This window comes from Podarcis cretensis (genome assembly GCF_951804945.1).
Source record: "Podarcis cretensis genome assembly, chromosome: 3".
NCBI classification, from domain to species: Eukaryota; Metazoa; Chordata; class Lepidosauria; order Squamata; family Lacertidae; genus Podarcis; species Podarcis cretensis.
In genome coordinates, this window is record NC_137172.1 from 12,909,504 (window position 1) to 12,936,805 (window position 27,302).

The following is a 27,302-nucleotide window of genomic DNA, read 5'->3' on the forward strand; positions in this document are numbered from 1 at the left end:
TGCCCACTAGTTCGGCCAAGCGTACACGAAGAAACGCTGACATTTCTCATATAGCAGGAGGAAGTACCCAAAGTTGGAGCGGTACTGATGATTGGCCACCAGAGCGCATTATAGCCTATTATGATCCTGCCTCCTGGAATTCTGGTGAGCTCATACAAGGGGCACGGGATCCTATTTATAATCTAAACAGAATAATTCGATTGCAAGCAGTAGTGGAACTTGTAACCAATGCAACGGCCCAGAGTTTGAGACTTATTGCACAACAGTTGGATGAAAGTAGAGCCGCCATTTTGCAGCTGAAAATGGGAATGGATTATGTACTTGCCAGGCAGGGAGGCCTATGTGGAGTCTTGAACTTGACAGGGAATGCCTGTTGCTTCAACATTTCTGATAATGGTGAGGCAATCCGTGTGTTGGCCACAAAGATGGAGAATATAGCACATGTCCCAGTACAAACATGGGAAGGATGGGATATGGGATGGCTCACCAATTGGTTACCTAATGTCGCAGGACTCAAAGGGATACTATTGTCTTGCTTGTTTTTCTTGACAGTAGTAATAATGGTTTTATGTATGGTGCCATGTATCATTTCATGTTTTAGAAGTACAATTAGCAAGATGATTTCAAATGAAACTCTACCTCATATCATGGCCCTATACAGAGCTTTACCTCAGGAATATGATGAAGGTCAAGCTATCAAGGACACTTGGGATGAAGGTCCTTGAGCTTGAAAGGGGGGAATGAGGCATCTAATCATAAGCCTGCATTTTTATTAAAGCTTATATGTTTAATCAGGGCCTGTATCTTAAAAGACCAGTCTTAGAAGACCAGTTGCCTAAAAACCTTGACAAGATGTTTTACTCCTAGACAAGGGGCCCCCCTGATTTATAGCAGAAAACAACTCTCAAAGTCGTAAAAAGGGAATTACAGGCTGACAGCCAAGGTTACACTGACCCTACAAATTAAGGGTGGATAAATAGTAAAATGAGCCATATCTTCTTCCTAAGGTTAAGAAGGTCAAGAGCAGTGAAAAAGACAACTGACTTGGCTGGAGAAAATAGGTTTTCTTTCTTTCTATTTTTGAGGCAGAGAAACAAGAGAAGAAGAGCTGGCAGAAAGGGAGCATTTTTGGGGAAGCCTTTTCTAAAGTTGTTTCTTTCTTAAACTAAGATCCTTTTAAGATTTCTTTTCCTTTTAAAAGGTTGTTTATGTATTAAATATATTAGTTTAAATATAATTATGCAAAGGATTTAAGAAATGCTAGATTCTTATTTCATATAGTTGGAAGAGATCACAGGGGCCATCAGGCACCAGCCCCCCCCTTGCCAGACAGAAGACGCCAATCGAGCGCTCTTGATATATGGTTGTCAGGCCTTTTGTTTAGAAACCTTCAAATGAAGGAGATCTCTCAATGTTGATGTGAACTCAATCCTTGACATGCATAAGATAAAAATTCAAGATTAATTATCTGTTTTGGAAGGCAATAGGGCAAGGAGGGTAAGAGGTGAGCTGGTAATTAAGATTCCTTGTTGAGACACATGTAAGATATATTACTACTTATTTGTCATTTATAGATAGAAGAATATATAGCTTTTTGATTTCCATAAAAGGGCAAGAAGGAAATGGGTGTATCTTTTGTGATTGGCTCTAGCAAATAGCCAATAGGAATTTCAACCAGGCTGATTGGACAGAGGCAGCCACAGGAGGAGCAAGGGGGCTGGATTAAGGAAATATAAGTGCTGGCCAGAATGGCAAGAGGCCAGGCCAGAGCTTGGTAACCATATACCACTGTGCCTCATATTTATTTGTCTGACAAATAAATTACTATTTTAATTTCTCTTTTGCTGCGTTGAATATTTCATTCCAGCTAAGCGTTAACCACAAGCAGGGTGCTACAATAACATCAACAATAATTACAAGTGATTAATTACTATAAGCAGTACAATCAGCTTGGTGTTGTTCTGTTTGGCTAGTATCTTGTGCTAAAGCCCGTGAACTCAAGTTTAGTGATCTCTTTCTCATTAGCAAAATTAGTCCTGTCAATGCGTGAGCTTGGGCTTCCGACGTTGGTCAGCCAGGCCTTCCTGCAGGGAGAAAGTAAAGGGCAGACCAGTTAGAGCACTGCAAGATTTCCTGTATAATAGTCACTCTGCTTGTGTGTTTCACGGGTTCCCTATAACTGCGAAAGACTTCATATCCCTGTAAAGACCTGTAAAATCAGTATCTGTCCATTTCAGTTTTTCCAAGTTTCTCAGCCTTTACCCCACTCTTAAATCCAGTTCTCCACATTGTTGCCTCAATTTGTGATTTTTTTTAAAAAAGAAAAGAATCCTCATTTTAAAAGTTGCATTATTTTAGTGCATACAGTTTTTTTTACTTATCTTTATGCAATTTTTGACTATTACACACATTTCTGCAAGCTATTTCATGTTAATTTAGCAGGTTCTCCTTTTGACGAAAGCAAATTTCTTCCCCATCCCTAAAGGTCACTTGGGTCATCTGGGGAAATTTTAGTCCTGGCATTTTTTTCATCATTGCACCAGCCCTGTGGCATTCCCTCCCCTCTTTGTGAAGCATTCCTTCTTCAGCAGTCATGTAAAGACGCATGTTTTTCCCCCTAGGTTTTCCTCAACCCATAAACTAGATCCTATTAGTAATAAATTCCTGTCTACATCTATCATAATACTACCCGTAAAACTGTTTTCCTGGCTTTCATGATTTAGCTGTTTTTATTTTATTGTTCTTATGTTGTGCTTTACATACCATTTAGAGATTTTTTTAAAATAACTAAACAGTTCAGAAATCCTGTGAAATAAAACAAATAAATACTTCATTCCCCTCCTCCCTCAACAGTCTTCACTGGGCCATTTGGGGGGCCCAGTCCCTTCAGAATTCCCCCCCTTGGGTGGTACTTCTACCCCAGTGTGCCTCTTCTGTGCAGACGTTGCTGTTTTGTCTGCATGAGGACCAACACTTGGAGAACTGAGATCTTTATATGCATGATATTCTGGTTCTTTTCCTTGCATACGATACGATACGATAATCTTTATTGTCATTGTCCCATACAGAACAACGAAATTGAAAAAATCTACATCAGGCATTCAAAAACCAACAAGCCTGCTATCCCAGCCTGGTTAACCCCCTAAAAACTCTGATACCCCATAATTAAATACAATATACTCCCACAAAGACTACCTTACACTGTGTTTAAAACCAAAATCTCATTTGGCTAGAAACTGTTTCTCAGGTGGCTAGTCCTAGTCTTTATAAACCCATACCTTCTTCCAGAAGGCAGAAGCTGAAAGAGATCATTTCCGGGGTGTGTACTATCCAGCACAACCTGGAAGCGTAGATTTGATCCAAGGTGGGAAGAGTGCACCCAATTATTCTCTCCACAGTCTTTACAACCCTGGACAGCATTGCTTTTTCCCTGACCGTGCAGCTCCCAAACCACACACACAGATCATAAGTTAATATACTCTCCACAGTACAATGGTAAACTGCCATTAACAGGTCCTCTGAGAGATTATTTTTCCGGAGTATTCTCAGAAAATATAACCTCTGCTGTACTCTCTTCATCAGGTCTTTACTGTTTATTCCCCAGGTTGGGTCATTTCAATGGCCTGATCTTATGTGGCTGTGGTATTTAACCCCTTCTTTGTCATGGGCTGGTTGGACACAGAGGAATAGGGGGAGGAACCAGCGGCTGCCCGTCAAGAGCAGAGGATATTAGACTTGATGGACTAATGGACTGACTCCATAATACAGCAGTTTCAAAATGGGGGACAGTCCACATCTTATGCATTTGTGAGTTCCAGACTCCTGTAAATTCCTGGCTCCAGTAGGTGTTAGAATTTAATCAATGCTTGGAGTGTTAAAACTGGGTGCTAGACCTGTGTGTTTCAAGCCAGACCTGTGTGCATCAAGCTGTGTGCTAGACACTTTGAATCCCCTGGAATCAGCAAATGTTGAAAGCTAATTAAGCTAGGTTTTGTTTTGGTTTTTTAAACTGCTTCATTGGTTTTAAAACTGTCTAACATGAATAATTAATAGATTTTAAAGACAACGTAAAAATAAACAAACATTCATTCCATAATTGTTACTTATTGTGTACATCAATTTGTGATTAAATTCGTCATGACCTCCGATCTCCCCATTGTGTTCCCAAACCACATTCTTTAGTTACACACTTAACTTTATCTTCTCTGCATTATTCTGATTGCTTTAAATTTATAAAGTTGTCCTATTACATGCAGAAACCTGGTCAAGACCTGCAAACGGATTGATATTTTGGCAATGTTCTTTTAGGTAAACTCTATATATGTCCCACTCTCTAATAAATTTTTCATCTGTAACATCTCGTAGTCTTGCTGATATTCTTGCTAGTTCAGCATACTCTCTCAATTTATTTTGCCAGTCTGATTTGGATAGGATAACTTCTCCCTTCCAGCTTTTTGCGATTAGAATTCTGGCAGCTACTGTGGCGTACATGAAAACTCTCCTGAACTTCTTTGGGATTCCATTACCCATAATTCCTAGCAGGAAGGCTTCGGGCTTTTTAGGGAAAGTGTTTAAACATTTTCTTAAGTTCGTTATAGATCATTTCCCAAAACTCTCTGATCTTTTTAAAGTTCCACCACATGTGGATGAATGTGCCTTCCGCCTCCCTGCATTTTCAACAGGTGTTTGGCCTAGATCTAGACATTTTGGCTAATTTAACAGGTGTTGAATACCACCTGTAAAGCATTTTCATACAGTTTTCTTTTAGATCGTAACATGATGTAAATTGAATATCTTCCCTCCAGAGCCTCTCCCATCCTTCCATTTGAATGTTATAGCTATAATTAAGCTAGGTTAAGATTCCAGTGCCCAGGAAATTGCCTGGGGTGATGGGCCATTAATGGAACTAAAGGAAGATGACAGGATATAAGGTAAGCCAAAGAGAGGGGGCACTGTGCCAGATGGCAAATGGGAAGGGCTCCTATCTTAACCTAGAGTTACCATATTTTTTGCTCTATAGGAAGCACTTTTCCCCCTCCAAAAATTGAGGGGAGATGTGTGTGCATCCTATGGAGCGAATGCAGGCTCCTTGGCTTCAGCAATAGCAACGCGAAGCCTCCGAAGCACAGAGGGAGCGCTCCCTCCGCACTCTGGAGGCTTCGCGTTGCTTTCACTGAAGCCTGGAGAGCGAGAGGGGTCGGTGCACACCGACCCTTCTCGCTCTCCAGGCTTGAGGGATAGCCGCCTGAAGCCTTTGGAGCGCAGCGGGAACTCGCGCTGTGCTCCGAAGGCTTCGGGTTCCTTTTGCTGAAGCCGGGAGAGCAAGACTCTCCTGGCTTCAGGAGAGGGAGAGCTGCACAGCACCCCTTCAGCGAAGCGGGAGGAGAAATGGAAGGGGCTCCGTTTCTCCTGCCGCTTTGCTGAAGGGGCGCTGAGCAGAGAGGGGGATAATTTTTTTTTCTTGTTCTCCCCCTCTAAAACAAGGTGTGTCCTATGGTTGGGAGCGTCCTATAGAGCGAAAAATACGGTAGTTAGAAGATAAAATCAGAGGTTAGAGAGTTCTGTGACTGAGACACAAAGCAGCAGGCAGAGCAGAGTGGCTGATGGCAGTTTGGATTCAGGGCTGCGCCTATGGACGAAGCAAGGCCCTCTTGGAATGTTTATGCTGTGAACCCCTCCATCGTACGCTCAGGTTGTATAAATGTGCAAATAAACCATATATCATGAAAGACACCACAATTTCCACTGCGCCTCATTTCCAAAAGAAAACATGGACCCCAAGTAAGTGTGGCCGAAACCCCTGGGATCTCCCATTGCTAGGAGACTGGGCTGGCCTGCAACATTATTAAAGTCCATGGCAAAATTCCTGCTGATTTTAATGGTGATGGATCTCAATCAATGCGTATTTTATATAGTGGGTTGTTATGGATTTCATAAAGCCCTCTCTGCAGACACCGATATAGCGTATAAACACACACAAATACATTATCATCACTGTGGTCGGAAAGGACTGGCAGGGTCAACACATTAAGTCTCAACCAGAAAGCGGACAAAATTAAAAAGCATGTTATTAAAATTCAACAATGGGCACCAAAAGGTTAGGAAATGTCAGGATTCTGCCTAGTCTTAATGCAAAGCCTTTGGGGTATATATGCAGCACAACATTTCATCAAAAAATCAATGCTCTCTCCTTCTTTGCTTCCATTACGTTGATTTTCAGCACCGGCTAAGTGAGAAATTTGCATCCTGTTTACTCCAGAGAAACCCTATTATTAGTATCTTCCGTCCTGCGGATTGGTGGTTTACTTTTGAGCTCTGATTCCCCCAAACACACCGCATACGAAAGCAATGCAGACAAAGTCAGCGATTGATCACAAACCATGAACCATGAGTATGAGCAGATTGTAGTAACTACCCATTGTTCAAATAAGCTTTCCGCACACAGCAATAGACTGGAAAGAGAAGTTGCTGAATTGCAACTTATTACCAGACTTAAAACCATGGATAGGCAAACTAAGGCCCGGGGGCCGGATCCGGTCCAATCACCTTCTCAAACCGGCCCCTGGACGGTCCGGGAATCAGCGTGTTTTTACATGAGTAGAATGTGTGCTTTTATTTAAAACGCATCTCTGGGTTATTTGTGGGGCATAGGAATTTGTTTATTATTATTTTTTCAAAATATAGTCTGGCCCCTAACAAGGTCTGAGGGACAGTGGACCGGCCCCCTGCTGGAAAAGTTTGCTGACCCCTGCTTAAAACCATGAAGAGACCTGGTCTAAACAGAGACATTGGATTCTTATCTCATTATACATGATAAAGCTATTTTTAGCCATCTCACACCTTGCTTTTTTCTGTAAGACCTCTCGCAGTCGTTAAGAGTCGTCAACAGGTTTACCACACCTATCACCCAATCACCCAATCCCACCACCGTTCTGAGTAATACCCCTCCCCACCCTCTCACTATATATAAGGGTCTGGTGACTTCTGTTTCAGTGTACAGTGGTGCCCCGCAAGACGAATGCCTCGCAAGACGAAAAACCCGCTAGACGAAAGGGTTTTCCATTTTTCGAGGCGCTTCGCAAGATGAATTTCCCTATGGGCTTGCTTCGCAAGACGAAAACGTCTTGCGAGTCTTGCGAGTTTTTTCCCTTTCCCCCCCTTTTTCTAAGCTGCTAAGCCGCTAATAGCCGCTTAACCGCTAAGCCGCTAATAGCGCTAATCCACTAAACCGCTAATAGGGATGCTTCGCAAGACGAGAAAACCGCTAGACGAAGAGACTCGCGGAACGGATTATTTTCGTCTTGCGAGGCACCACTGTATCTGTAGAAGTGTGCATGCACACAAAAGCTCATACCAATAACAAACGTAGTTGGTCTCTAAGGTGCTACTGGAAGGATTTTTAAAAATTTTGTTTCGACTACGGCAGACCAACACGGCTACCTACCTGTAATTAGCACACAGCATGGAACATTCATGGTAAATGTTATTAGGCAGTTTTCAGTCTTGTTCTTAACCCTGCAAACACTAGAGACACAGGTTGCCATGCTAGCTGGGGCTGATGGGAGTTGGAGTCCAACAGCATCTCATGGGCACCGTGTTGGCTGTCCCTGACTTAAGAAGAAGAGTTTGGATTTGATATCCCGCCTTTCACTCCCTTTAAGGAGTTTCAAAGCGGCTAACATTCTCCCTTCCCTTCCTCCCCCACAACAAACACTCTGTGAGGTGAGTGGGGCTGAGAGACTTCAGAGAAGTGTGACTGGCCCAAGGTCACCCAGCAGCTGCATGTGGAGGAGCGGAGACGCGAACCCGGTTCACCAGATTACGAGTCTACCGCTCTTAACCACTGCACCACACTGGCTCTAACAATGGGCTAAGACACAAAACTTAGACAATGGGCTGTGTCACAAAATTACTCCCGAATCATTATAACTAAGCACTCCCTATTCAGACTAAAACTTTCTGGGGAAGAGCTCATGTCTTCCCTAGAAATTACCACGAAGGGTGATCCACTTCATGTCACAAGAACCATGGACTGAAAGGAATTGAATGTGTCGCTCTCAAGACTTGGGGAGCCTGGTCTGCTGAAGCGGAATGCTTTCATCTGTCGATGCCCTTAAAGTCAAAATCTGCCTGTGTCTGCTGCCATGGAAACCAAATTCACCCGTTTGGCAAAAATGGGGAGGCTGGTGTTTCCATGCCTCCTCTTTCTAAAGGATCGAGGAAACCCAGGACACAACGCCAGGTAAAGCTTACGAGGCTATTAATCACATGAGATCACAGGGAATACATGACATCTCTCTAGAGCGGAGGTGGGCAGAATGCAGAGAGGGGTCTACTGGTACATCTCTGGATGATTTGAAGTAATGGGCAATAATTTGTTTGTTTGTTTCTTCTTTTTACTCCCAACTGTTTAGCAGAAGAAACGGCAGGAAAAGGTTTTCCTGCTCATGCCTAACTTCACATGGTTGAGAGAAGCAGGGATTTTAGAATCCCTGATATGCAGTAACTCAAATGAACAATCTGTCTGTCTGTCTGTCTGTCTATCATCACATCCCAGAATACGGCTGAGTTTTTATATTGCCATAGCAGGCACTGCAACCTTCCAACAGTTTGAACAACAGTGATTGTAAACCACCCTATGATTTCCGGAGGAAGTGGAGGGACAGAAACTTAAATCAATGAAATAATAATAATAATAATATATTATTTATACCCCACCCATCTGGCTGGGTCTCCCCAGCCACACTGGGCGGCTTCCAACAAAAGATTAAAAATACATTAAAACATCAGTTATTAAAAACTGCCCTAAACAGGACTGCCTTCAGATGTCTTCTAAACATCAGATAGTTGTTTATTCCTTTGACATCTGATGGGATGTCTACAGGACGGGTGCCACCACCAAGAACACTATCTGCCTGGTTCCCTGTAACCTCACATCTCACAGTGAGGGAACTGCCAGAAGACCATTGGAGGAGGACCTCAGTGCCTGGACAGAACGATCAGGGTGGAGACGCTCCTTCAGGTATACTGGGCTGAGGCCGTTTAGAGCTTTAAAGGTTAGCACCAACACTTTGAATTGAGCTCGGAAATGTACTGGGAGCGAAGGCAGGCATTTTCCTAATAGATAAAAGGCAAGGTTAAATAAGAATGTATTTACTTATTTTTTTATTTTTAAATATAATTGTAATGCTGGCCTCTAGCACACACATGCCCAGTAGAAACCTTGCTCGGTTTCAGTTTGTTTCATATAGTGTCAGGCTGGCTGATCGCTGAAGAATTGATGCTTTTGAATTCTGGTGCTGGAGAAGGCTCTTGAGAGTCCCATGGACTGCAAGAAGATCTAACCTATCCATTCTGAAGGAAATCAGCCCTGAGTGCTCACTGGAAGGACAGATCCTGAAGCTGAGGCTCCAATACTTTGGCCACCTCATGAGAAGAGAAGACTTCCTGGAAAAGACCCTGATGTTGGGAAAGATGGAGGGCACAAGGAGAAGGGGGCAACAGAGGACGAGATGGTGGGACAGTGTTCTCGAAGCTACCAGCATGAGTTTGACCAAACTGTGGGAGGCAGTGGAAGACAGGAGTGCCTGCGTGCTCTGGTCCATAGGGTCACGAAGAGTCAGACACAACTAAATGACTAAACAACAACAAGTGTCAGGCTTCGGGGACTCGGCTTCCTCCCCCCCCCCCCTTTGGCCGTAGATAAGCAGGACAAAGCGAAGAGTCGCTTACCGTTTAAAGAGTCATTAGTTATCACAGCAAAAGAACAAAGCAGCCACTCTCGGAATGATGGTGTCCCCAATTAAGGTTTCCACCCACTTCCCCCCTAGTCACTTCCATGCCTTGCAACCTGATCTTGCAACCACCATGCTAGCCACCTAATCTGCTCTCCGTGACCTCGGACTGATAGGCTGCACACTTTCCAGCAAGAGAGAGTGTCTGTTAGCTCTCTCCCTTCCAGTTCTTCTTCACTTTGCTGTTCATTCCCCCTCCCCCAGTTCGTCCCCACTTTTGTCTTCAGAACTATGCCCCTCTGCAAACCGCTGTTCCAAATCTATACTGCTCAACTGCTGCTGGGCAGCTTCAGGATCCTGGTCAGGAGCAGAGCGAGGGTGAGGGTGAGGTTTGCACCATTCCTCATCAGAGCAGTACTCCTCAGCCTGGTCTCTGACATCTGGGCAGCTGCCTTGCACTGAATCAGACTGCAGTGCCGTGTCCTGCTGCTGTCCCTTATTGATGATATCCCGTAAATTTCCCGGGTTTCAAAGGAAGCAGCTCCTCTCCCTCTCTCCCTGCCGACCAGGGAGGAGGGAGGCTCCTGCTGTGTTGCTTGGCTGCGTTGCTCACCCAATAAGGAGTCTAAGAACAACTGGGGGGTGGAGCTTGCATGCCTTGTGCCGATCAAATCAGACGCATTGCCTGGGGACTCGCCTTTGCTCAGCGCTTCCCAGCAGAGAGGTGACGGTGGTTTTCCTTGCTGCATCCCCCTTTGCCGGGTTGCTGTGCTGTGGGAACCACTGCTTGAGGCTTTGTTTGGCTGCTGGCTGGGCTTTCTGCCTTTGGCTCGGAGGGGCTCAGAAGTTGAACATACCTGTGCTCGGAATCAGATGGATACGGCATCGACGGCCCACTCACCCTTGCCAGGGAAAAGGTCTGTCTGGAGCAGGGGCACATGGTATGGGAAAAGGAAATCCCTTATTCTGGCTGCTGATGCCTTCTTTTCAAGGCTGCTGGTCCCTTATTTTCAAATCTGTAAGTTGACAGCTATGGTGTTCAGAGATGGTCCACAGGTTAGTGGCCGAGCATCTGATTGCATCCAGAAGGTCCTATGTACAATACCTTTGGCCTCTCCAGGAAGGGCTGGGAAAGAGTCGCCGCCTGAAACCCCAGAGAGCTGCTGTCGGTCAGTGTAGACAACATTGAGATAGATGGACCCATGGACTGACTTGGTACAAGGCAGCCTCCTAAGTGGTCTAGCAAGCTCTGGAGGATCACAGGTTAGCCACCTCTGATCTACACTGGCTGTCTCAAGGTTGTAAAGCAGAGTCTTTCTCAGCTCTACACAGAGGTAACTGATCCTGCCACCATTTGCATGCAAGTCATGTGTTCTGCAACTCAGCTGCAGCACATACTGTATTTTTTGTTCTATAGGACACACCGGACCATAGGAGGGGGAGAACGGAGGGGGGGGATCTCCCCCTCTCTGCTCAGCGCCCCTTCAGCGAAGCGGCAGGAGAAACGGAGTCCCTTCCATTTCTCCTCCTGCTTCACTGAAGGGGCGCTACGCAGGGAGGGAAAACTGTGCAACGCCTCTCCAGCAAAGCGAAGCCTGGAGAGCAAGAGGGGTCGGTGTGCACCGATCCCTCTTGCTCTCCTGGCTTCAGGCAGCTATCCGCAAGCCTTTGGAGCACAGCGGGAACTCCTGCTGCACTCCAAAGGCTTGTGAATAGCTGCCTGAAGCCCCCGGAGCACAGCCCGTGAACCCTCTGAAGGCAGCGGGATGAAGGCAGCGGGATGAAGGCAGTGCTCTGTCTCCCTGTTCTGGCTTTGGGCTTAGCCGCGCAGCCTGCATTCGCTCTATAGGACGCACATACATTTCCCCTTAATTTTGGGAGGTGAAAAAGTGCATCCTATAGAGCGAAAAATACGGTAGACAGCTTTTCTGTGCATTCAGCAAAGTGTGCATTTTCCTGAAGGTCAACATGCTCATGATCCAGAATTACAAAACAATTTAAGACAGAAAGGGGGGAATATTTCACACGTATTATGATCCGTTCTGCATCCCACGCTCCTTTGTACGAGCTTAAACTGAATGCCGCACTGTGTGATTTACCATTTAAATGAAAGACATCAAACAGCATTTGTTAAAGACCTAGGCTGCCATCCTGCCTACAGCTGTAAACTGCCAAATCCTACCACAGTTTTCAGCATAAATTATGTGCTTTGCAGGAATGTCGCCCTAAGGGAGAGCCAGTTCCCTATAGAAATATGTAGCATTTTACAGTCTGTAGCAAATATTATTTTAGCAATGCCTAGGAAGAAAAATCAGGATCCCCGCACATGTAAATGAAAAGAGACTCTTTGAATTAATGAATACTTCATTGTATCGTTCCCAATAAAGCCTTACAATTAAATTCAGATTTCACTTGGAGAAAAAAAGCGCTTCATTAATTGTATATGATTATATCAAAACAAACAAACAAAAAACCAGCCCCCAAGCATTGCAACTAGCATGAGTGGAAGCGGAATATTGATTAATTGCGCATTAATGCTCACAAAGAACAAGGCCACTAACGAATCTGATTCATTATCCCTTGTTTGAGTTCTTGGCCAATTATTATTTCCCACAAAACTTCCATTGGCCTGGGGTTTACCATAGCTAAAGCTTATTCTGAATCAGGGATGGGAAACCCAGTCCTGAAAATGTTGGGACTCCAGCTTTCATCAACCCCAGTCAGTGGGCGGGGTTAATGGAAGCTGTATTCCAGCAACCATCTGGTCTCCTGTCTTTGGTTTAGAACAAAGTAGGGAGAATGATATCTGGAGTACCTTATCTGATCGGATAAATAATATCTGATTAACATAGTTGTAAAATTCCATTGATTTCAATGTGGCGTAATGACATGTAAGTGGGTATAGGATATCCTATATCCTAGGGGTCAGCAAACTTTTTCAGCAGGGGGCCGTTTCACTACTCAGTGAAAGCAGCAATCCCTCTTGCTATTCTGGCTTCTGTGATAGCTGCGCAGCCTGCATTTGCTCCATAAGATGCACACACATTTCCCCTTACTATTTAGGAGAGAAAAAGTGAGTCTTATAGAGCAAAAAATACGGTACTTGCATGGTGGGCAGGAGTCAGATTTAGTCGGTTCAATTCCAGTGCCTAAGCCAACACCACTCACATTCTGTTACCAATAACGTTGTGGCCTTAATTATCCCATTAACCCAAAATACTGGTGTCCGTGTGTTTTATTATTCATCAAATAGCAGGGGCTTGGGGCCTTGACATGCAAACAGAGCATAACACCAGTCCAAATGGCACAGCTGGTTGTCACTTGATGACAGAAGCATCAAGTGATGTACTCCATATGATGGGCATGTCCAAAGTCCATTATTTCAGGGGCCTAATCCGGCCCGGCAGTCGATTTAATCTGGCCCCTGTGGCAGTATATTTTCTGGAGTAAAATCCTTTAAAAAAGCTCATCAACTTCAATCCTAAAAAAAGGTTAACAACTTTGGTCGGCCCTCATGGTCCTTCACTTCATCAAATCTGGCTCTCCTGGACACCACTGCATATGGGAATGATTCATCACAGATTAGACACCGAGGACCAAGTGGCTGGCAGATGTTGCCAGACTCCAACCTCCATCATCCCTGACCTGACATCATCCCGGATGCTGGCTTGGGCAGAGGAGTCCAACAACATCTGGACGGCAGCAGTTTTGCCTATTCCTGCCTTGAGCCAAACTTCCAGATCACCTCAAATGCAATGACTTTCTGTTCAGCTGGCTCCTACATTTAGCCGCAGGAGATACAAAGACGAGAAACATACGAACTGCCTCAATAGCTGCCTCAGCGATAAAAGATTAACACCGGCTCCACCCAGTTGTTCTAAGAAGCTGTTTGATCACAGTATGAATCGTATAAAACATTTTATTGTGAGCAGCAAAGGAAGGAGGGGAAAGAAGCAGCTTGAACTGGGGGTGGAAAGTCAATTTTTAAATTTGTGTTAAATTTGAATTACGGCAATTTGTTGTTAATCCGTGAAAAATTTGGAGAAGTAATAAAAATTAATCGGTGAAAATGTTTTTTTTAAAAAAGCATGAATGTGAGTACCATAGATGGAAGAGTGTTGTTATACTTCAAGGAGAGGAGTGCAGACTTTGGAATATCAGATCAAAAGGCGGAAGAGGAACGAGGTGCAGATCAGAGAGGAAGGAGGAAGGGAGAGATCGCTCAAGTACATGGAACGATTGGCTGTCCCTGATTCTTTGTGTTCTTTATTTAAATATTATTGGTGCTTCCATGGAAAATATAACAAGGCGATATTCAACATGAAGCACAATATTGCAATAATAACATCAGCAAAAACGTTGGTCACATGTCAATAAATCATTTCCAAAGATTCATCATTATCTACCGTGGAGGAATGGATGTTAAAATTATTGGACTTAGCTAGGATGGCAAAGCTGACATGTTTAAGCAGGGGGAAATCATTGTTGATATTTACAAAAGATCGAAAATGCCTTATAGACTTTTTTGCGTGAAAAATAAAATGAACTTATGATATCTGGGTTTGAGGATTGAAGAAAATATTGGTTTATATATTGGTCTATATATAGCTGACAGACAAAGAATCAAAGTTCTCTCTCTCTCTCTCTTTTTCTTTTACTCTTTTCTCCGCCTCCCCTTGGGTTTGTATTTTTGTTTAGATTAGTTTCTTATGACAAAACGATATTGGGTATTTAATATTAACGTTTGTATATTTTCTTTCAAACTTTAATAAATTCTGTTGGGAGGGGGGAATAAACCAGGTTCCAAAGGTTTTGTCTAAAAAGTACAAGTTTGAAAAAGGTGTCTAAACAAAAGCAGGAAAGACTCCCACTGACTTCTATTGGCAAGGAGTTCCACAGGGCAGGGGCCACCATACTAAAAGCTTGGTTGCTGGTGAAGGCCACCCACTCCTATGGGGCATGAGGAAGCCACCAGAATCTCCCATCAGAAGATCTCCGTGACTGAGGAGCCAGGTGGTCCTTAAAGTACTTTGAGCCCAAGTCATTCAGGACTTTGCGGAATAACTTTGAACCTGGCCTGGTAGAGCCAGGCAAAGGCCCAGGCCAGGTAGATAATGTGCCCCCCCCCCTTTTAGCCTGGGGATAACTGAAGCCTTATAAATAAGTAAGTACAGTGGTACCTTAGGTTACATACGCTTCAGGTTACAGACTCCGCTAACTCAGAAATAGTACTTCGGGTTAAGAACTTTGCTTCAGGGTGAGAACAGAAATTGTGCTTCGGCGGTACGGCGGCAGCAGGAGGCCCCATTAGCTAAAGTGGTGCTTCAGGTTAAGAACAGTTTCAGGTTAAGAACAGACCGCTGGAACAAATTAAGTACTTAACCCGAGGTACCACTATATATAAATAAGTTTCACAAAATTTATGCTGACAAATAATTTTATTTCAAGGCTTGAACCGTATCTGCATATAGAGACATGATGGAAAATATAAATTTGCTGACCGAGGCCCCCTTTGGTATCGGAGGCCTGGGCCAAGTGGCCCATATGGCCCCCCACCCTTCTGTCTGGGCCTGGCTACTGCACCCGGGAGCAGCGGGGTGAGCACCTCGTGGGATGCCTTCTTGTCACCCCCCAGACATGGCACCTGGGGCATACCGCCCCCTCTTGCGACGCCACTGGGTTAGGCTGAGATGGAGCAACTGGCCCAAAGTCAGCCAGTGAGCTTCATGCCCAGGTGAGGATTCGAACCCCTGTCTCCCAGGTCCGGGTCCAACACTCTAACCATTACGCCTCACCGGCTTATGTCGCCAGCAGCCTGTTCTTTTGAGTATGTTATAGTACTGTAATCAAGTCTCCAGGTTATCAGTGCATACATAGGAGCCAAATCCAAGGGGCTGTGGGTGCTTGGGCACCCACAATGATATACCGTATTTTTCGCTCCATAAGACGCACCTAGTTTTTAGAGGGGGGAAGGGGGAAAGCCCCGGTTTTTTGAGGATCAGCTCAAAGTTGTGCAGTTTCTTTTGCAAAGGGGAAAAGCCCCGTTTTTTGAGGATCAGCTGACAGTTGTGCAGCTTCTTTTGCAAAGGGGAAAAGACCCCTTTTTTGAGCATCAGTTCAAAGTTTTTGAGCTTTTATCGCAAAGGGAAAAAATCCTGTATTAAATGGGGTTCAACTCACAGTTCTGCAGCTTCTTTAGGAAAGGAAGGGAACCGTTTTTACAATCTAATCAGCCAGTCACTTGCAGAACATTCAACAATGGAGGCCTGGGCAAGGGGGCAGGGCCAGAAAGGGAGCCAGCGATTGACCACACATTCACTCCATAAGACACACAGACATTTCCCCTTTTTAGGAGGAAAAAAGTGCGTCTTATGGAGCGAAAAATACGGTAAATGGGGGGGCTGGGCACCCACAAAGTCAATGAAAAAAGCGTTGCCCCCGAGAAGCAATTCAGCACCCCCCTCTGGAGCCAGCCAGTGAGGCCCCTTTTCTGGGGGGTGGAGCTTGAACACGGAGACAGTCTCTCTGCCTCCAAGTCCACACCCCTCCCCAGGGAAAAGGGGACATATTGCGTGTGATGTCACACATCAGGCATGTGCCTGTCACATTGCGCATCCACATAGCAGCGCTGGGCACCCACAATCCTGAGGGTGAGATGGCAACCAAGAGCGCATTGATAACCTGTGGCCAGGATTTTCCAGTCCAGGGATGGTGGCAGCTGACAGATGGTAAAAGGTCCTTTCAGCCACCAAATCTGGAGGCTGAAGTGTCGTAACAGCCAGGTCAGAAAAGCTGCAAAAAGAAGAAGAAGAAGGAAACTGTCTGGTGGCCCGCGTTTAATCCGCCAGACTCATCGCGGCTTCTGCCATTTCCTTGTGCTTTATTTATTTATATGCTAAATAAATGATGAAGGGCTGTTCGCATTATATAAGTGATATCACGTTTGGCTCTTTCGTTCTCTGAGCAGGAGGACATGACTATCTACTCCATGCTCAGCTTGCAGGGACGGTTTCCAACAGGGGCTGGAAAGAGGCCCGGAGTATTACTGTGGCTTTAGAAACTCGGAGGCATCGCCTCCCATCGTCTCTGATCAGGGATGGGGAGGAATTCCGTCATATTTGCACGTGCTGAACCAGTGCGCAAGCTGAATTGCAGCTATCCCTTGAAATTTGCACTCTTCTAACCAAATAAATGGGACACGGGTGGCGCTGTGGGTTAAACCACAGAGTCTAGGGCTTGCCAATCAGAAGGTTGGAGGTTCGAATCCCCGCGACGGGGTGAGCTCCCGTTGCTCGGTCCCTGCTCCTGGCAACCTAGCAGTTCAAAAGCACGTCAAAGTGCAAGTAGATAAATTGGTACCTCTCTGGCGAGAAGGTAAATGGCGTTTCCGTGTGCTGCTCTGGTTCACCAGAAGCGGTTTAGTCATGCTGGCCACATGACCCGGAAGCTGTATGCCGGCTCCCTCGGCCAATAAAGCGAGATGAGCGCCATAACCCCAGAGTAGGTCACGACTGGACCTAATGGTCAGGGGTCCCTTTACCTTTAACCAAATAAATGGGTGCAAGAAAAGTGTGCATTGGGGGAAAGTGTGCACAATAATGCTTATATTAGTGAAGGCAGTGTACATAAAGGCATTATATTATGCAAAAGTGCATACAATGATGCATATACCAGACCAGTTTGCTTAAGGGACCGCCTTGCCCCATTCGTGCCAATCGGATCTGCGGAATTTGCACTTCTACAAGTGCCACACATTGTTTTCCACATGTGTAAGGAAACATTCCTTTACTGTGGCATTTCTTTACCTTTGGAACTCCCTGCCTATTGATACTAGACAGATACCATCACTTAACTCTTTTAGCCACCTGCTGAAAACCTTTATGTTTTGGGGACCTGTCCAGACACGTGATTTGGTGACACCTCTTTTTAAAATTTGCTTTAAACGCTTGATTCCAATTGTTTTCAGGTGTCTTTAATGGGTTCTAAATTGTTTAATTGCGTTTCTTATTTCCGTAATTGCATTTTTAAAATCACAGGTGGGTTTTGCTGCCCTGGGCTTTTTTGGGAGGACGGGTGGAATATAATCATACATACATGTTAACTCATATGTGCTGGCAGGAATGTGAGTTTAAAGATGTAAGGGAAGACCTATAGCTCAGTGTTAGACAGAATGTTCCAGGTTCAGACATCTGCATCTCCAAGCAGATCTGGGCGAGATTCTGTGTCAGAAATCCTGAAGAATAGCTGCTGGTTAGAGGAGACAATGCTGAGGAAGATGTTCAGTGGTACCTTGGTTATCAAACTTCTGGAAGTCCGTTCCAAAACCAAAACATTCCACAACCAAGGCACACTTTCCCATAGAAAGTAATGCAAAATAAATTAATCCACTGCAGGCTTTTAAAATCAACCCCTAAAACAGCAGTTTACCATGAATTTTACTATCTAGCAAGACCATTGATCCATAAAATGAAAGCAATCAACAATGTACTGCAGTCACACAACCGACCAATCAGTAGCTGAACTGGGTTCCACACAGTCACAAAAACAAAACAAAAACCCCACAAAAACCCACAAAATAAATAGCAAAAACAGACAGACCTCAGTGTAACACTCAAAACGGAAGTGTGGCACTCAAAACAGAGGATGTTCGGCTTCCAAAAAAAGTTCACAAACTGGAACACCTACTTCCAGGTTTGCAGCGTTTGGGTTCCAAGTTGTTCAAGTACCAATGTTATGTACTGAGTTGAATAGGATTCAGAATGCAGCAGTCTGACTGGTCCTAGAACAATAGGATTCAGAATGCAGCAGTCTGATTGGTCCACAGGAGCCACCCAATCCAGCTCCAGGTGGAAGTGAATCCGCAACCTGATTGGCCTACAGGAGAATCCCGGAATTAGCAAATCACGTGGGGCCCATTGTGTAAATAATGTATATAAAGCAGACATTCTGGGGGAACTTCCATTCCTCCTCACTACTATGAACTGAATAAAGAGCATGAAATCCACTCTCAACTCCAAGCATATTTCAACCAAGACGTTTGAGAACCAAGGTACCACTGTACTATGCTTCTGTATCAAAACAAGGCCACGCCCTATGTCCCAGAAAGCCTACGGATATGAGACAAGAGCCCAGGACATTTCAACAAAGTCCTGTAATCCATCATCACTTAGCAGGAATATGCATATTGTGATTTCACCCCGATACGTTTGAAAGTAAAAGATATGCATTCAAGCATTTTTTTTCAAATCTACAGCAGGCAAGGGGTCCTCCATCATCCCCCCCCCCCAAATGGCCAGAATCCAATTTCAGCGTTTTTGTTTGTTGTTTGTTGTTCTCTCTGTGGAGGGAAGCAATTTATTTTTTTTAAAAAAAAACAACAAAAATGATTCTGACTTAATTCAAAAAAGAAATCTTTTCAGGCTTGGAGGCCAGCACAGGAAGTTACAATCCAGCCCAAATATTTTTGAGCTTAGCTGTAAACCCCTGAAAAGTAAGAGTTTATAGGAGTGAGTGCTGACAGATCCTCTGCTATTGTGGTACAAATGGTTCTGCTCCGCTTACATCATTTTCCTTTGTACTCATGTGGGAGAAACGGCCCTTTATTTATGCAGCGTTTGGTTCTTCCAGCTGAAATTGTGGCAGAGAAATTGCATCGAACTCTACCCTGAATCTGATACGAATTATTGCACTTGAGCAAGAAGAAGGTGTGGGCAGGCGTTTTGGATTTCACCAACTTGCAGATATTCGGTCTCTCCTATTTATTTTCTTTAAGCTTCTATGCACTCATCTAGCAATGTCTGACGTACCCTGCAGAGACCCCAGTAGACATGGGACTCGCCCACCCAGAAAAGGCTCCTTGCGAGATTTCGGTGGAGGCGACAACTTCACACAAACGCTTTCGCACAGGTGGAGCTGCCCTAAAGTCTCTCTTAAAATAAATGGGGAAGTTAAATGGGATGGTTATAGAAGATACGTTCAAAAATACAATAATAGTTTTGACTCTGTGCTAGCATTCGAGTGATAAAGGAACTAAAAGGAAGTGGACAACAATTAAGGATTTATTATGTTTTCAGAATGTATTAGAAAAATTATATAGAAAGGTTTATTGTTTTGTGTACATTCAAATGTAAGATAAAATATATGCAAAGGGACTTGACAGGAAGTCAAAGTTGAAGAAACGATTTTGGAAGATAAAAGGGGGGAAAATATTTACTTTCATTATTATCATTTTGTGTGCGGGTGTGTGGGTATCTGCACATATGTGTGTTGTTGTATGAAATGTTTGGGAGGAAATAAGACGGTAAATAACAAATAACAAACTAAATATCGATGTATGTAATTTTTACTTCTTAATTATATTTAGTGGTAGTATGGCTGTAGTATGGTTGTTTTTTGTAACATAAAATCATTCAATAAAAATTATTTAAATAAATAAATAAACGGGGAAGTTGAGGGTCTGGGTTGGAGAAGGCCTTGAATCAAACATTATGGGAGAGCTGTGTTTGCCATTTCCCCCACAGTGGCTCATGTGGAAATGTCCTGTATCAGTAGAGCACATGCTTGGAGGCCAGCATGTAAGATGCTGTATGTCTTGAACGCAGGACTCTGCAAGCAGGATCCATATGCCTTGAACTCTGTACCACTATGGTTGCCTGTCAGGATTGCACTCTACTGGGCTTCAGTGTCACCACTGCAAATTGCCAGAATGTGTTATTGTAGGCAGAGAAACCATCATGTGTCCCTATTTTCCAGGGACAATCCCAGATTTACAGTTTCTGATTTAATTCTGGAATGTCCCGCTTTTCCTTAAAGGTAAAGGTAAAGGTAAAGGGACCCCTGACCATTAGGTCCAGTCGTGGCCGACTCTGGGGTTGCGGTGCTCATCTCGCTTTACTGGCCGAGGGAGCCGGCGTACAGCTTCCGGGTCATGTGGCCAGCATGACTAAGCTGCTTCTGGCGAACCAGAGCAGCGCATGGAAGTGCCGTTTACCTTCCCGCCGGAGTGGTACCTATTTATCTACTTGCACTTTGACATACTTTCGAACTGCTAGGTTGGCAGGAGCAGGGACCGAGCAACGGGAGCTCACCCCGTTGTGGGGATTTGAACTGCCGACCTTCTGATCGCAAAGTCCTAGGCTCTGTGGTTTAATCCACAGCACCACCGGATGTCCCTATTTTCACAGAATAAATGTTGGAGGTAACACAAGGGGCTTCTGACTCTACCTGCAGAAGGATAACCTGCCAGCGTTGCGGCTTGGCTATCAATCTGGTTGATATTTGATTGCCTCCGTACTGCCAGATCGGTGTTGTTCTTATGGTCCATCATATGTCCCTGCTGGAGGAGATGTATCATTTCCTGGGGTTCCTCTGATGTATCTGCAGCTACTGCTGAGATCAGAAATTGGGCTCATACTTCAAAACAGATACACACCACACAGTAATCCATTGTAATGTGCATATCCTGATGGGTACAGAGAGCTCACATGAGCATGCACTTGTCATTCATTGCAATGGGCAGACCTGATTTGAATGTTCAGAAGATCAGTGGGCTCCACTGGGATGAATGGGGAAGCTATGTTCTGCAGACAAGCTGTATGGAGAGAAGTTTCTCTCTCCTGAAATGAGAGCCTGTGGCCGTCTAATGCAGCTGACGAGGACAGGAAAAAGGAAGTCCTTCACAGTGTGGGGGCGCCATCTCTAGGGGCCTCGGGGCCCCAAGCACCCACAAAAGTTTTGTTGTGGGTGCTCAGCACCCACACTGCAGGGCCCATACGCAATGACTCTCCTCCTGCAAGAGAGGGGAGTAGTTGTGGTCGGGAGCCGGACTCTGCCTCAAGCAGGGGGCGTTAGCCCCCTGCCTCCCACTCACCTGGCTGGCGCCCACGCCCACGGGCAGGCACCCAACCAGGTGCCTGCGAGGGGGCGTGTATAGCAGCCTAAATTGCTGTGACGCCAGCCTCCCGGCCTCACTTTTCGTCGTCCCGTCGCGAGTCACCTGCCCTCCACTCCCTTAGAGCAGGGTTTCAGTTTTCTTTTGGCCTTGCTATGGACCTTAGGTTGGTCGCCCTGGTTGTCCGGGGGGCCTGGTAGGAATTTTTCCATTTGGCATTAGGCTTTTTGGTTTTTTCGCCTACCTCGTAGCGATCGTCACAACTTTCATGGTATTGGTGGGTAGGTTAGGCATTGGAATAATGTGTTGTGGTGTGTCGAAGGGCTAGGTGTGGCCATCGCCTACGCCTTCAATTTTTGGGTATTCCGTTAAAGGAATCCGGCGGTCGTGTATTCTGTCCGATGCCTGCGTGGCGGGAGGCCATGGCACGACCCTCGGTGACATCAGGGGAGAGCTTATAGTTGGATTAGCATCAACAGGCTCCACCTACTGGTGAATAAACCCCCCTGTTTTAGACTCACCCCTCTCTGAGGGGGTGGAGTCAGCTGACGTAATCCAATGCCTAAGCCAATACCTTTTCACTTGCTGTAATCAATAAAGTTGTGGCCTTTTCTTGCCCATTAACCTTATATCACGTGTCCTTGTGTTTTCATTCCACTATGCAGGGATCGGGTCCTTGAACCACAACTTGTGATGCCTCGCGAAGCACCGGAAGTCACGTCCGAGGCCTTGCGAGACCTCGGAACCTGACTTCCGGTGCCACCAGGTTCTGAGGCCACGTGACGTCATCATGTCATACCACACTTGTCATGACGTCATGTTGCGCTGGGCACCCATAACCTGGGGCCCAAGTTGGCACCCCTGGATAATGAAAGTAAAAAAAATTGCTGTCAAAAGGTGTGGCGACAGCCACCAACTCAGGTGGTTTTAAATGGGGACCAGACAGATTCATGATATTTTTTTTATTTTATTATTTTTAATTAAAGATTTTCTTGATTTACAAAAGTGTGCAATGTCTCTCTCTCTCGTATATAAGGTACCCCAGATTAAGTACTTAATTCATTCCGGAGGTCCGTTCTTAACCTGAAACTGTTCGCAACCTGAAGCACCACTTTAGCTAATGGGGCCGCCTCCTGCTGCCACCGCGCCACTGGAGCACAATTTCTGTTCTCATCCTGAAGCAAAGTTCTTAACCTGAGGTACTATTTCTGGGTTAGCGGAGTCTGTAACCTGAAGCGTATGTAACCTGAGGTACCAATGTATATATTTTTCCATGTAAAATTTTTGCAAATCAGTTTCATTTGTTGAGAAATTGGGAAGAAAAGGGGGAAAGAGGTGGAGGGGGGGAAGATGGGTGGGGTTGGGCGGCGATGTTTCACAGTGGTGCCTCGCAAGACGAAAAGAATCCGTTCCGCGATTCTCTTCGTCTAGCGGTTTTTTCATCTTGCGAAGCAGGCCCATTGACGGCTTAGCAGATTAGCGCTATTAGCGGCTTAGCGGCTTTTAGCGGCTTAGCGGCTTAGCGGATAAGCAGATAAGCGGCTTAGCGGCTTAGAAAAGGGGGGGGAGGGGAAAAAAGTCGGAAAAACTCGCAAGACATTTTCGTCTTGCAAAGCAAGCCCATAGGAAATTCATTTTGCGAAGCGCCTCCAAAACGGAAAACCCTTTCGTCTAGCGGGTTTTTCGTCTTGCGAGACATTCGTCTTGCGGGGCACCACTGTATATGTAGGGTTTGGTGTCAGCATTGCTTGTGCAGGTTCTTTGCTGTTCACTTGTGTTCCTTTGGTGATGAGAGAGGTTGGGGTTGGCCTAGGGTGTGGTTGTTCATTTGTGGTTGGCTGTAGTGGTCTTTGTTTTCATGTGTGAGTCGGGTGGGTGGGTGTTTTGGATCTGGGAATGAGGCTATTTATGGCTTATAGGAATCATGGCTGTATATTACCTCCAGATGGTGGGACGCGGGTGGTGCTGTGGGTTAAACCACAGAGCCTGGGACTTGCCAATCAGAAGGGCGGTGGTTCGAATCCCCACGACGGGGTGAGCTCCCGTTGCTTGGTCCCTGCTCCTGCCCACCTAGCAGTTCGAAAGCACGTCAAAGTAGATAAATAGGTACCGCTCCGGTGGGAAGGTAAACACCGTTTCCGTGCGCTGCTCTGGTTCGCCAGAAGCGGCTTAGTCATGGTGGCCACATGACCCGGAAGCTGTACGCCGGCTCCCTTGGCCAATAAAGCGAGATGAGCGGCGCAACCCCAGAGTCGGCCACGACTGGACCTAATGGTCAGGGGTCCCTTTACCTTTACCTATTACCTCCAGAAGTAACAAACTTGAATACCAGGTGCTGAGGAACAATAATGGGAGAGAGAGATTGATGTGGTGTCCTGGTTGTGGGCTTCCCAGAAGCATCTGCTTGGCCATAGCATGGAACATGCTCAGCTGGTAGAGCATGAGACTCTTAATCCTGGGGTTGTGGGTTCAAGCCCCATGCTGGGCAAATAATCCCTGCATTGCAGGGGGTTGGGCTAGATGACCCTCATGATCCCTTCCAACTCTACAGTTCCACGATGCTGGACCAGATAGGCCTTTCGTCTGACCTAGCAGGGATCTTCCTCTGTCCCACTGTTCGGGGGCTCTTTGCGCCTATCAAAGCTGTCTTGGCAATAAGCAAATTCATACGCATGATCCTGATTAATGCATGATGGTGTGTTCCCCTCCCTCTCAGTCAATGTTTAAATAATACATAGCTGCCTCAGCTGTCCTGGCTGACAGCACTTTACCTAGGAAATGTGCAAGCGATCAGATCATAGGATTTGCGAGCGCGCACTTGGAGAGTTAATTTATAGACATTTCCAATCCTAGGGAGTGGATTCCTGACATTCGTAAACCACAAATGGGGAGGGACATCTAAGGCTCCTCATACGCAGTTTAAGTAAGGCAACTGGGCTCAGATCTAGCTACGTGCACAAAGAAATCAACTATGTATATGGCGGCGAAAAGGAAGCACTCTTCTTTATCAAGACAAAGGCAAATCACGTGGTTGCAGCAGGGAGTTGGAAAGATCTGATTCAATTAAATATTAATAGATACTACTTTTCTAGTTTTCTCTAAAGCGGTTAGAAGTAATATATTTTTAAATGCACCAGGAAGTAGAGAGAGATTTAAAGCAAAGAATTTTTTATTTTTTTACTTTTAACTGCATGCATCTATAGTTTTTATTGAATCAAGGCAAGCCCAGGTTTATTTAAAAACAAAACAACCCACCACTTTGCAGCTCTTGGGACAGAGAACTATGAAAAATTGGAGATATTTAGGACTTGTGGAATGTAGCAAAAGAGGAGGCTCTCCAACCCTGCCTTTATCACTCTGTTTGTCTGTTTCTGCCCGTTCCCCGGTTGTCTGCTTCTTCCTGCAATCTTTCCATTTGAAAACTGAATTGTGGAATCAAAGGTTACTCTGGCTGTCCTGGAATTTAAAAGAAGCAGCTTCAGATCTGGCTTTTAAAGCTAGACCTTTGAATGAATGAAAGGCTGTATGCTCACCAGGCAGGGAAGGAAAAAGGAAAAAGGGCAGGCAGCAGCAGGAGAAGGAATGCATGTCAGAATGCAGCCGGCTGATCTTTGGTCTCCATAAAAACAGCACCTACGTAACCCGTGCATAAGGTGACCCCTTGCACAGTACAGTGCCTTAAATCAGACATGTGACTATTTTTTGCATCTACGGAATGACAACACAAGTGCGGCATCTGGTAAACGGTGCAGAATTTGGCAGCCTTAGGATCCCAGTTTTCTTTTTTGTTGAAAAAGACGCAAGTTTCCAGACCATAAGGTTGTAGAGAAAAAAGCTTGGAAGTATGCCTGATCAAATCTCCTTTCTAAATGATCATTTTTACAGTGCAAAGAATGTCCTTTTTTAATTATTTACTACATTTGTTTTCGGGACGTGGGTGGCGCTGTGGGTTAAACCACAGAGCCTAGGACTTGCCGATTAAAAAGTCGGTGGTTTGAATCCCCGTGACGGGGTGAGCTCCCTTTGCTCAGTCCCTGCTCCTGCCGACCTAGCAGTTCGAAAGCACGTCAAAGTGTAAGTAGATAAATAGTTACCGCTCTGGCAGGAAGGTAAACAGCGTTTCCATGCGCTGCTCTGGTTCGCCAGAAGTGGCTTAGTCATGCTGGCCACATGACCCGGAAGCTGTACACCGGCTCCCTCGGCCAATAAAGCGAGATGAGTGCCGCAACCCCAGAGTTGGTCACGACTGGACCTAATGGTCAGACGTCCCTTTACCTTTACATTTGTTTTCATTTCAGCCAGTGGCGTAGCGTGGGGGGTGCAGGGGGGGGCCCGGCCGCACCGGACGCAACATCTGGGGGGTAGGGTTAGGGGGCACAAATCCACAGGTTAGGGGGCGAAAATCCACGGGTTAGGGGGCGAAAATTACTTGCCTTGCCCCGGGTGCTGACAACCCACGCTACGCCACTGATTTCAGCTGAACGTTAGGAGAAACCTCTTGACAGTAACAGCAGTTTGACCTTGGGTCCAGTTAACTAAAGATATGATAGGTCTTGCTCAATGGAGGTCTTCAAACAGAAGACAGACAACTTTGCCCAATATAAATCATTTCTGTATGTTATTTTCACAAATATATGATTATCATACACATTCCCCCAAGATATGTGTTTTTCTACACATCGGGAAGAGTGAAGTAGATGGATCCACCTTCAATTGTGGACTGAACAGAGCTTCTCCTCCATTCCTGGAGCGAAACCCCTCCTCTCACTTCTAAAGTAACATGGGATGTCCAAGGAAACGAAGAACTGAATGCAGAAGTGGACTGTTGCGCTCAATCTGCTGCGCCACACCTGCTCCAGCTGGGACGCATGATGCTCCAATGGGCACATGCAGCTGCTATATGAACAGGCTTTCTCATTTATTCCCATGGCCAGGGCAGCTGTGCATTTTTCTCATTGGATAAGCAGACCTCTCCCCGCAATCCCAGTTCAATTTACTTCCTTTGCACATGAGGGGAGCTTACGCCCTCATTCGCCCTCCCACGCCTGATAGAAGAAATGGCCGCTGCAGTGCCGGAAAGGAATAGGCAGAGCATACTTAAGAGCATTTTCTGGAGGTCCTCTTAGTGCTATTGTTTCATGCTGGTGCTCCTCTGAACAGCACTCAAGGTGGCAGGGAGGAAGGGGAACGCATCTCGGACTGAAAGCCCTCATTCATCTAAAGCTGTCAAGGCAAAAAGCTTTCAGTCCTGACCCTTTTTACATGCACATCTGCCTTCCCCCTGACGCCTTTGCAAGGTTAGCTCAGGGCACCCATAAGACTGTCAAGAGCAGCGTCCCCTGGGCTCTCTTAAGTGTTCGGATTCGTTAGGTCTGAAACTTGTTAAGTACTCCGAAGGCATCGCTTTACCCAGAGCTATTGGTCCTTGGGCCGGAAGCGCCGAGTAATTACGTAAAACGATATTCCAGGAAGGAGAGATCTTGCAGAGGAAAGGAACACACGTATGCACCACAATCCATCCATGCGCTCCACAAGCAAAATAAGCGCACGTGAATCTGGGGCCAGAACTATGTGGCAAGCTGATGAAAATCCATGGCTTGCAGCTAGGGAGGCGGGTGGGAACTCGGGTCAATTCACATTTTTTATGTGAACCTACCTGATTTGCAGGGATGCGGGTG

At 45.5% G+C, this 27,302-nt stretch overlaps 1 protein-coding gene across 2 annotated transcripts in view; it reads right to left on the reverse strand.

The window, feature by feature from the left end:
* Positions 1-1,883: 1,883 nt before the first annotated feature.
* The window catches only part of ACYP2 (acylphosphatase 2), a 67,948-nt gene continuing 42,529 nt past the window's right edge, over positions 1,884-27,302 (reverse strand). Inside the window, exon 4 of one of the 2 annotated variants that reach the window (XM_079969102.1) lies at positions 1,884-2,084. In XM_079969102.1, the coding sequence (XP_079825228.1) occupies positions 1,970-2,084 (115 nt within the window). In that variant the 3' untranslated portion in view covers positions 1,884-1,969. Of the gene's footprint in view, positions 2,085-25,587; positions 25,673-27,302 lie in introns of those variants that run through there. The other variant, XM_079969101.1, reaches the window with a different exon arrangement.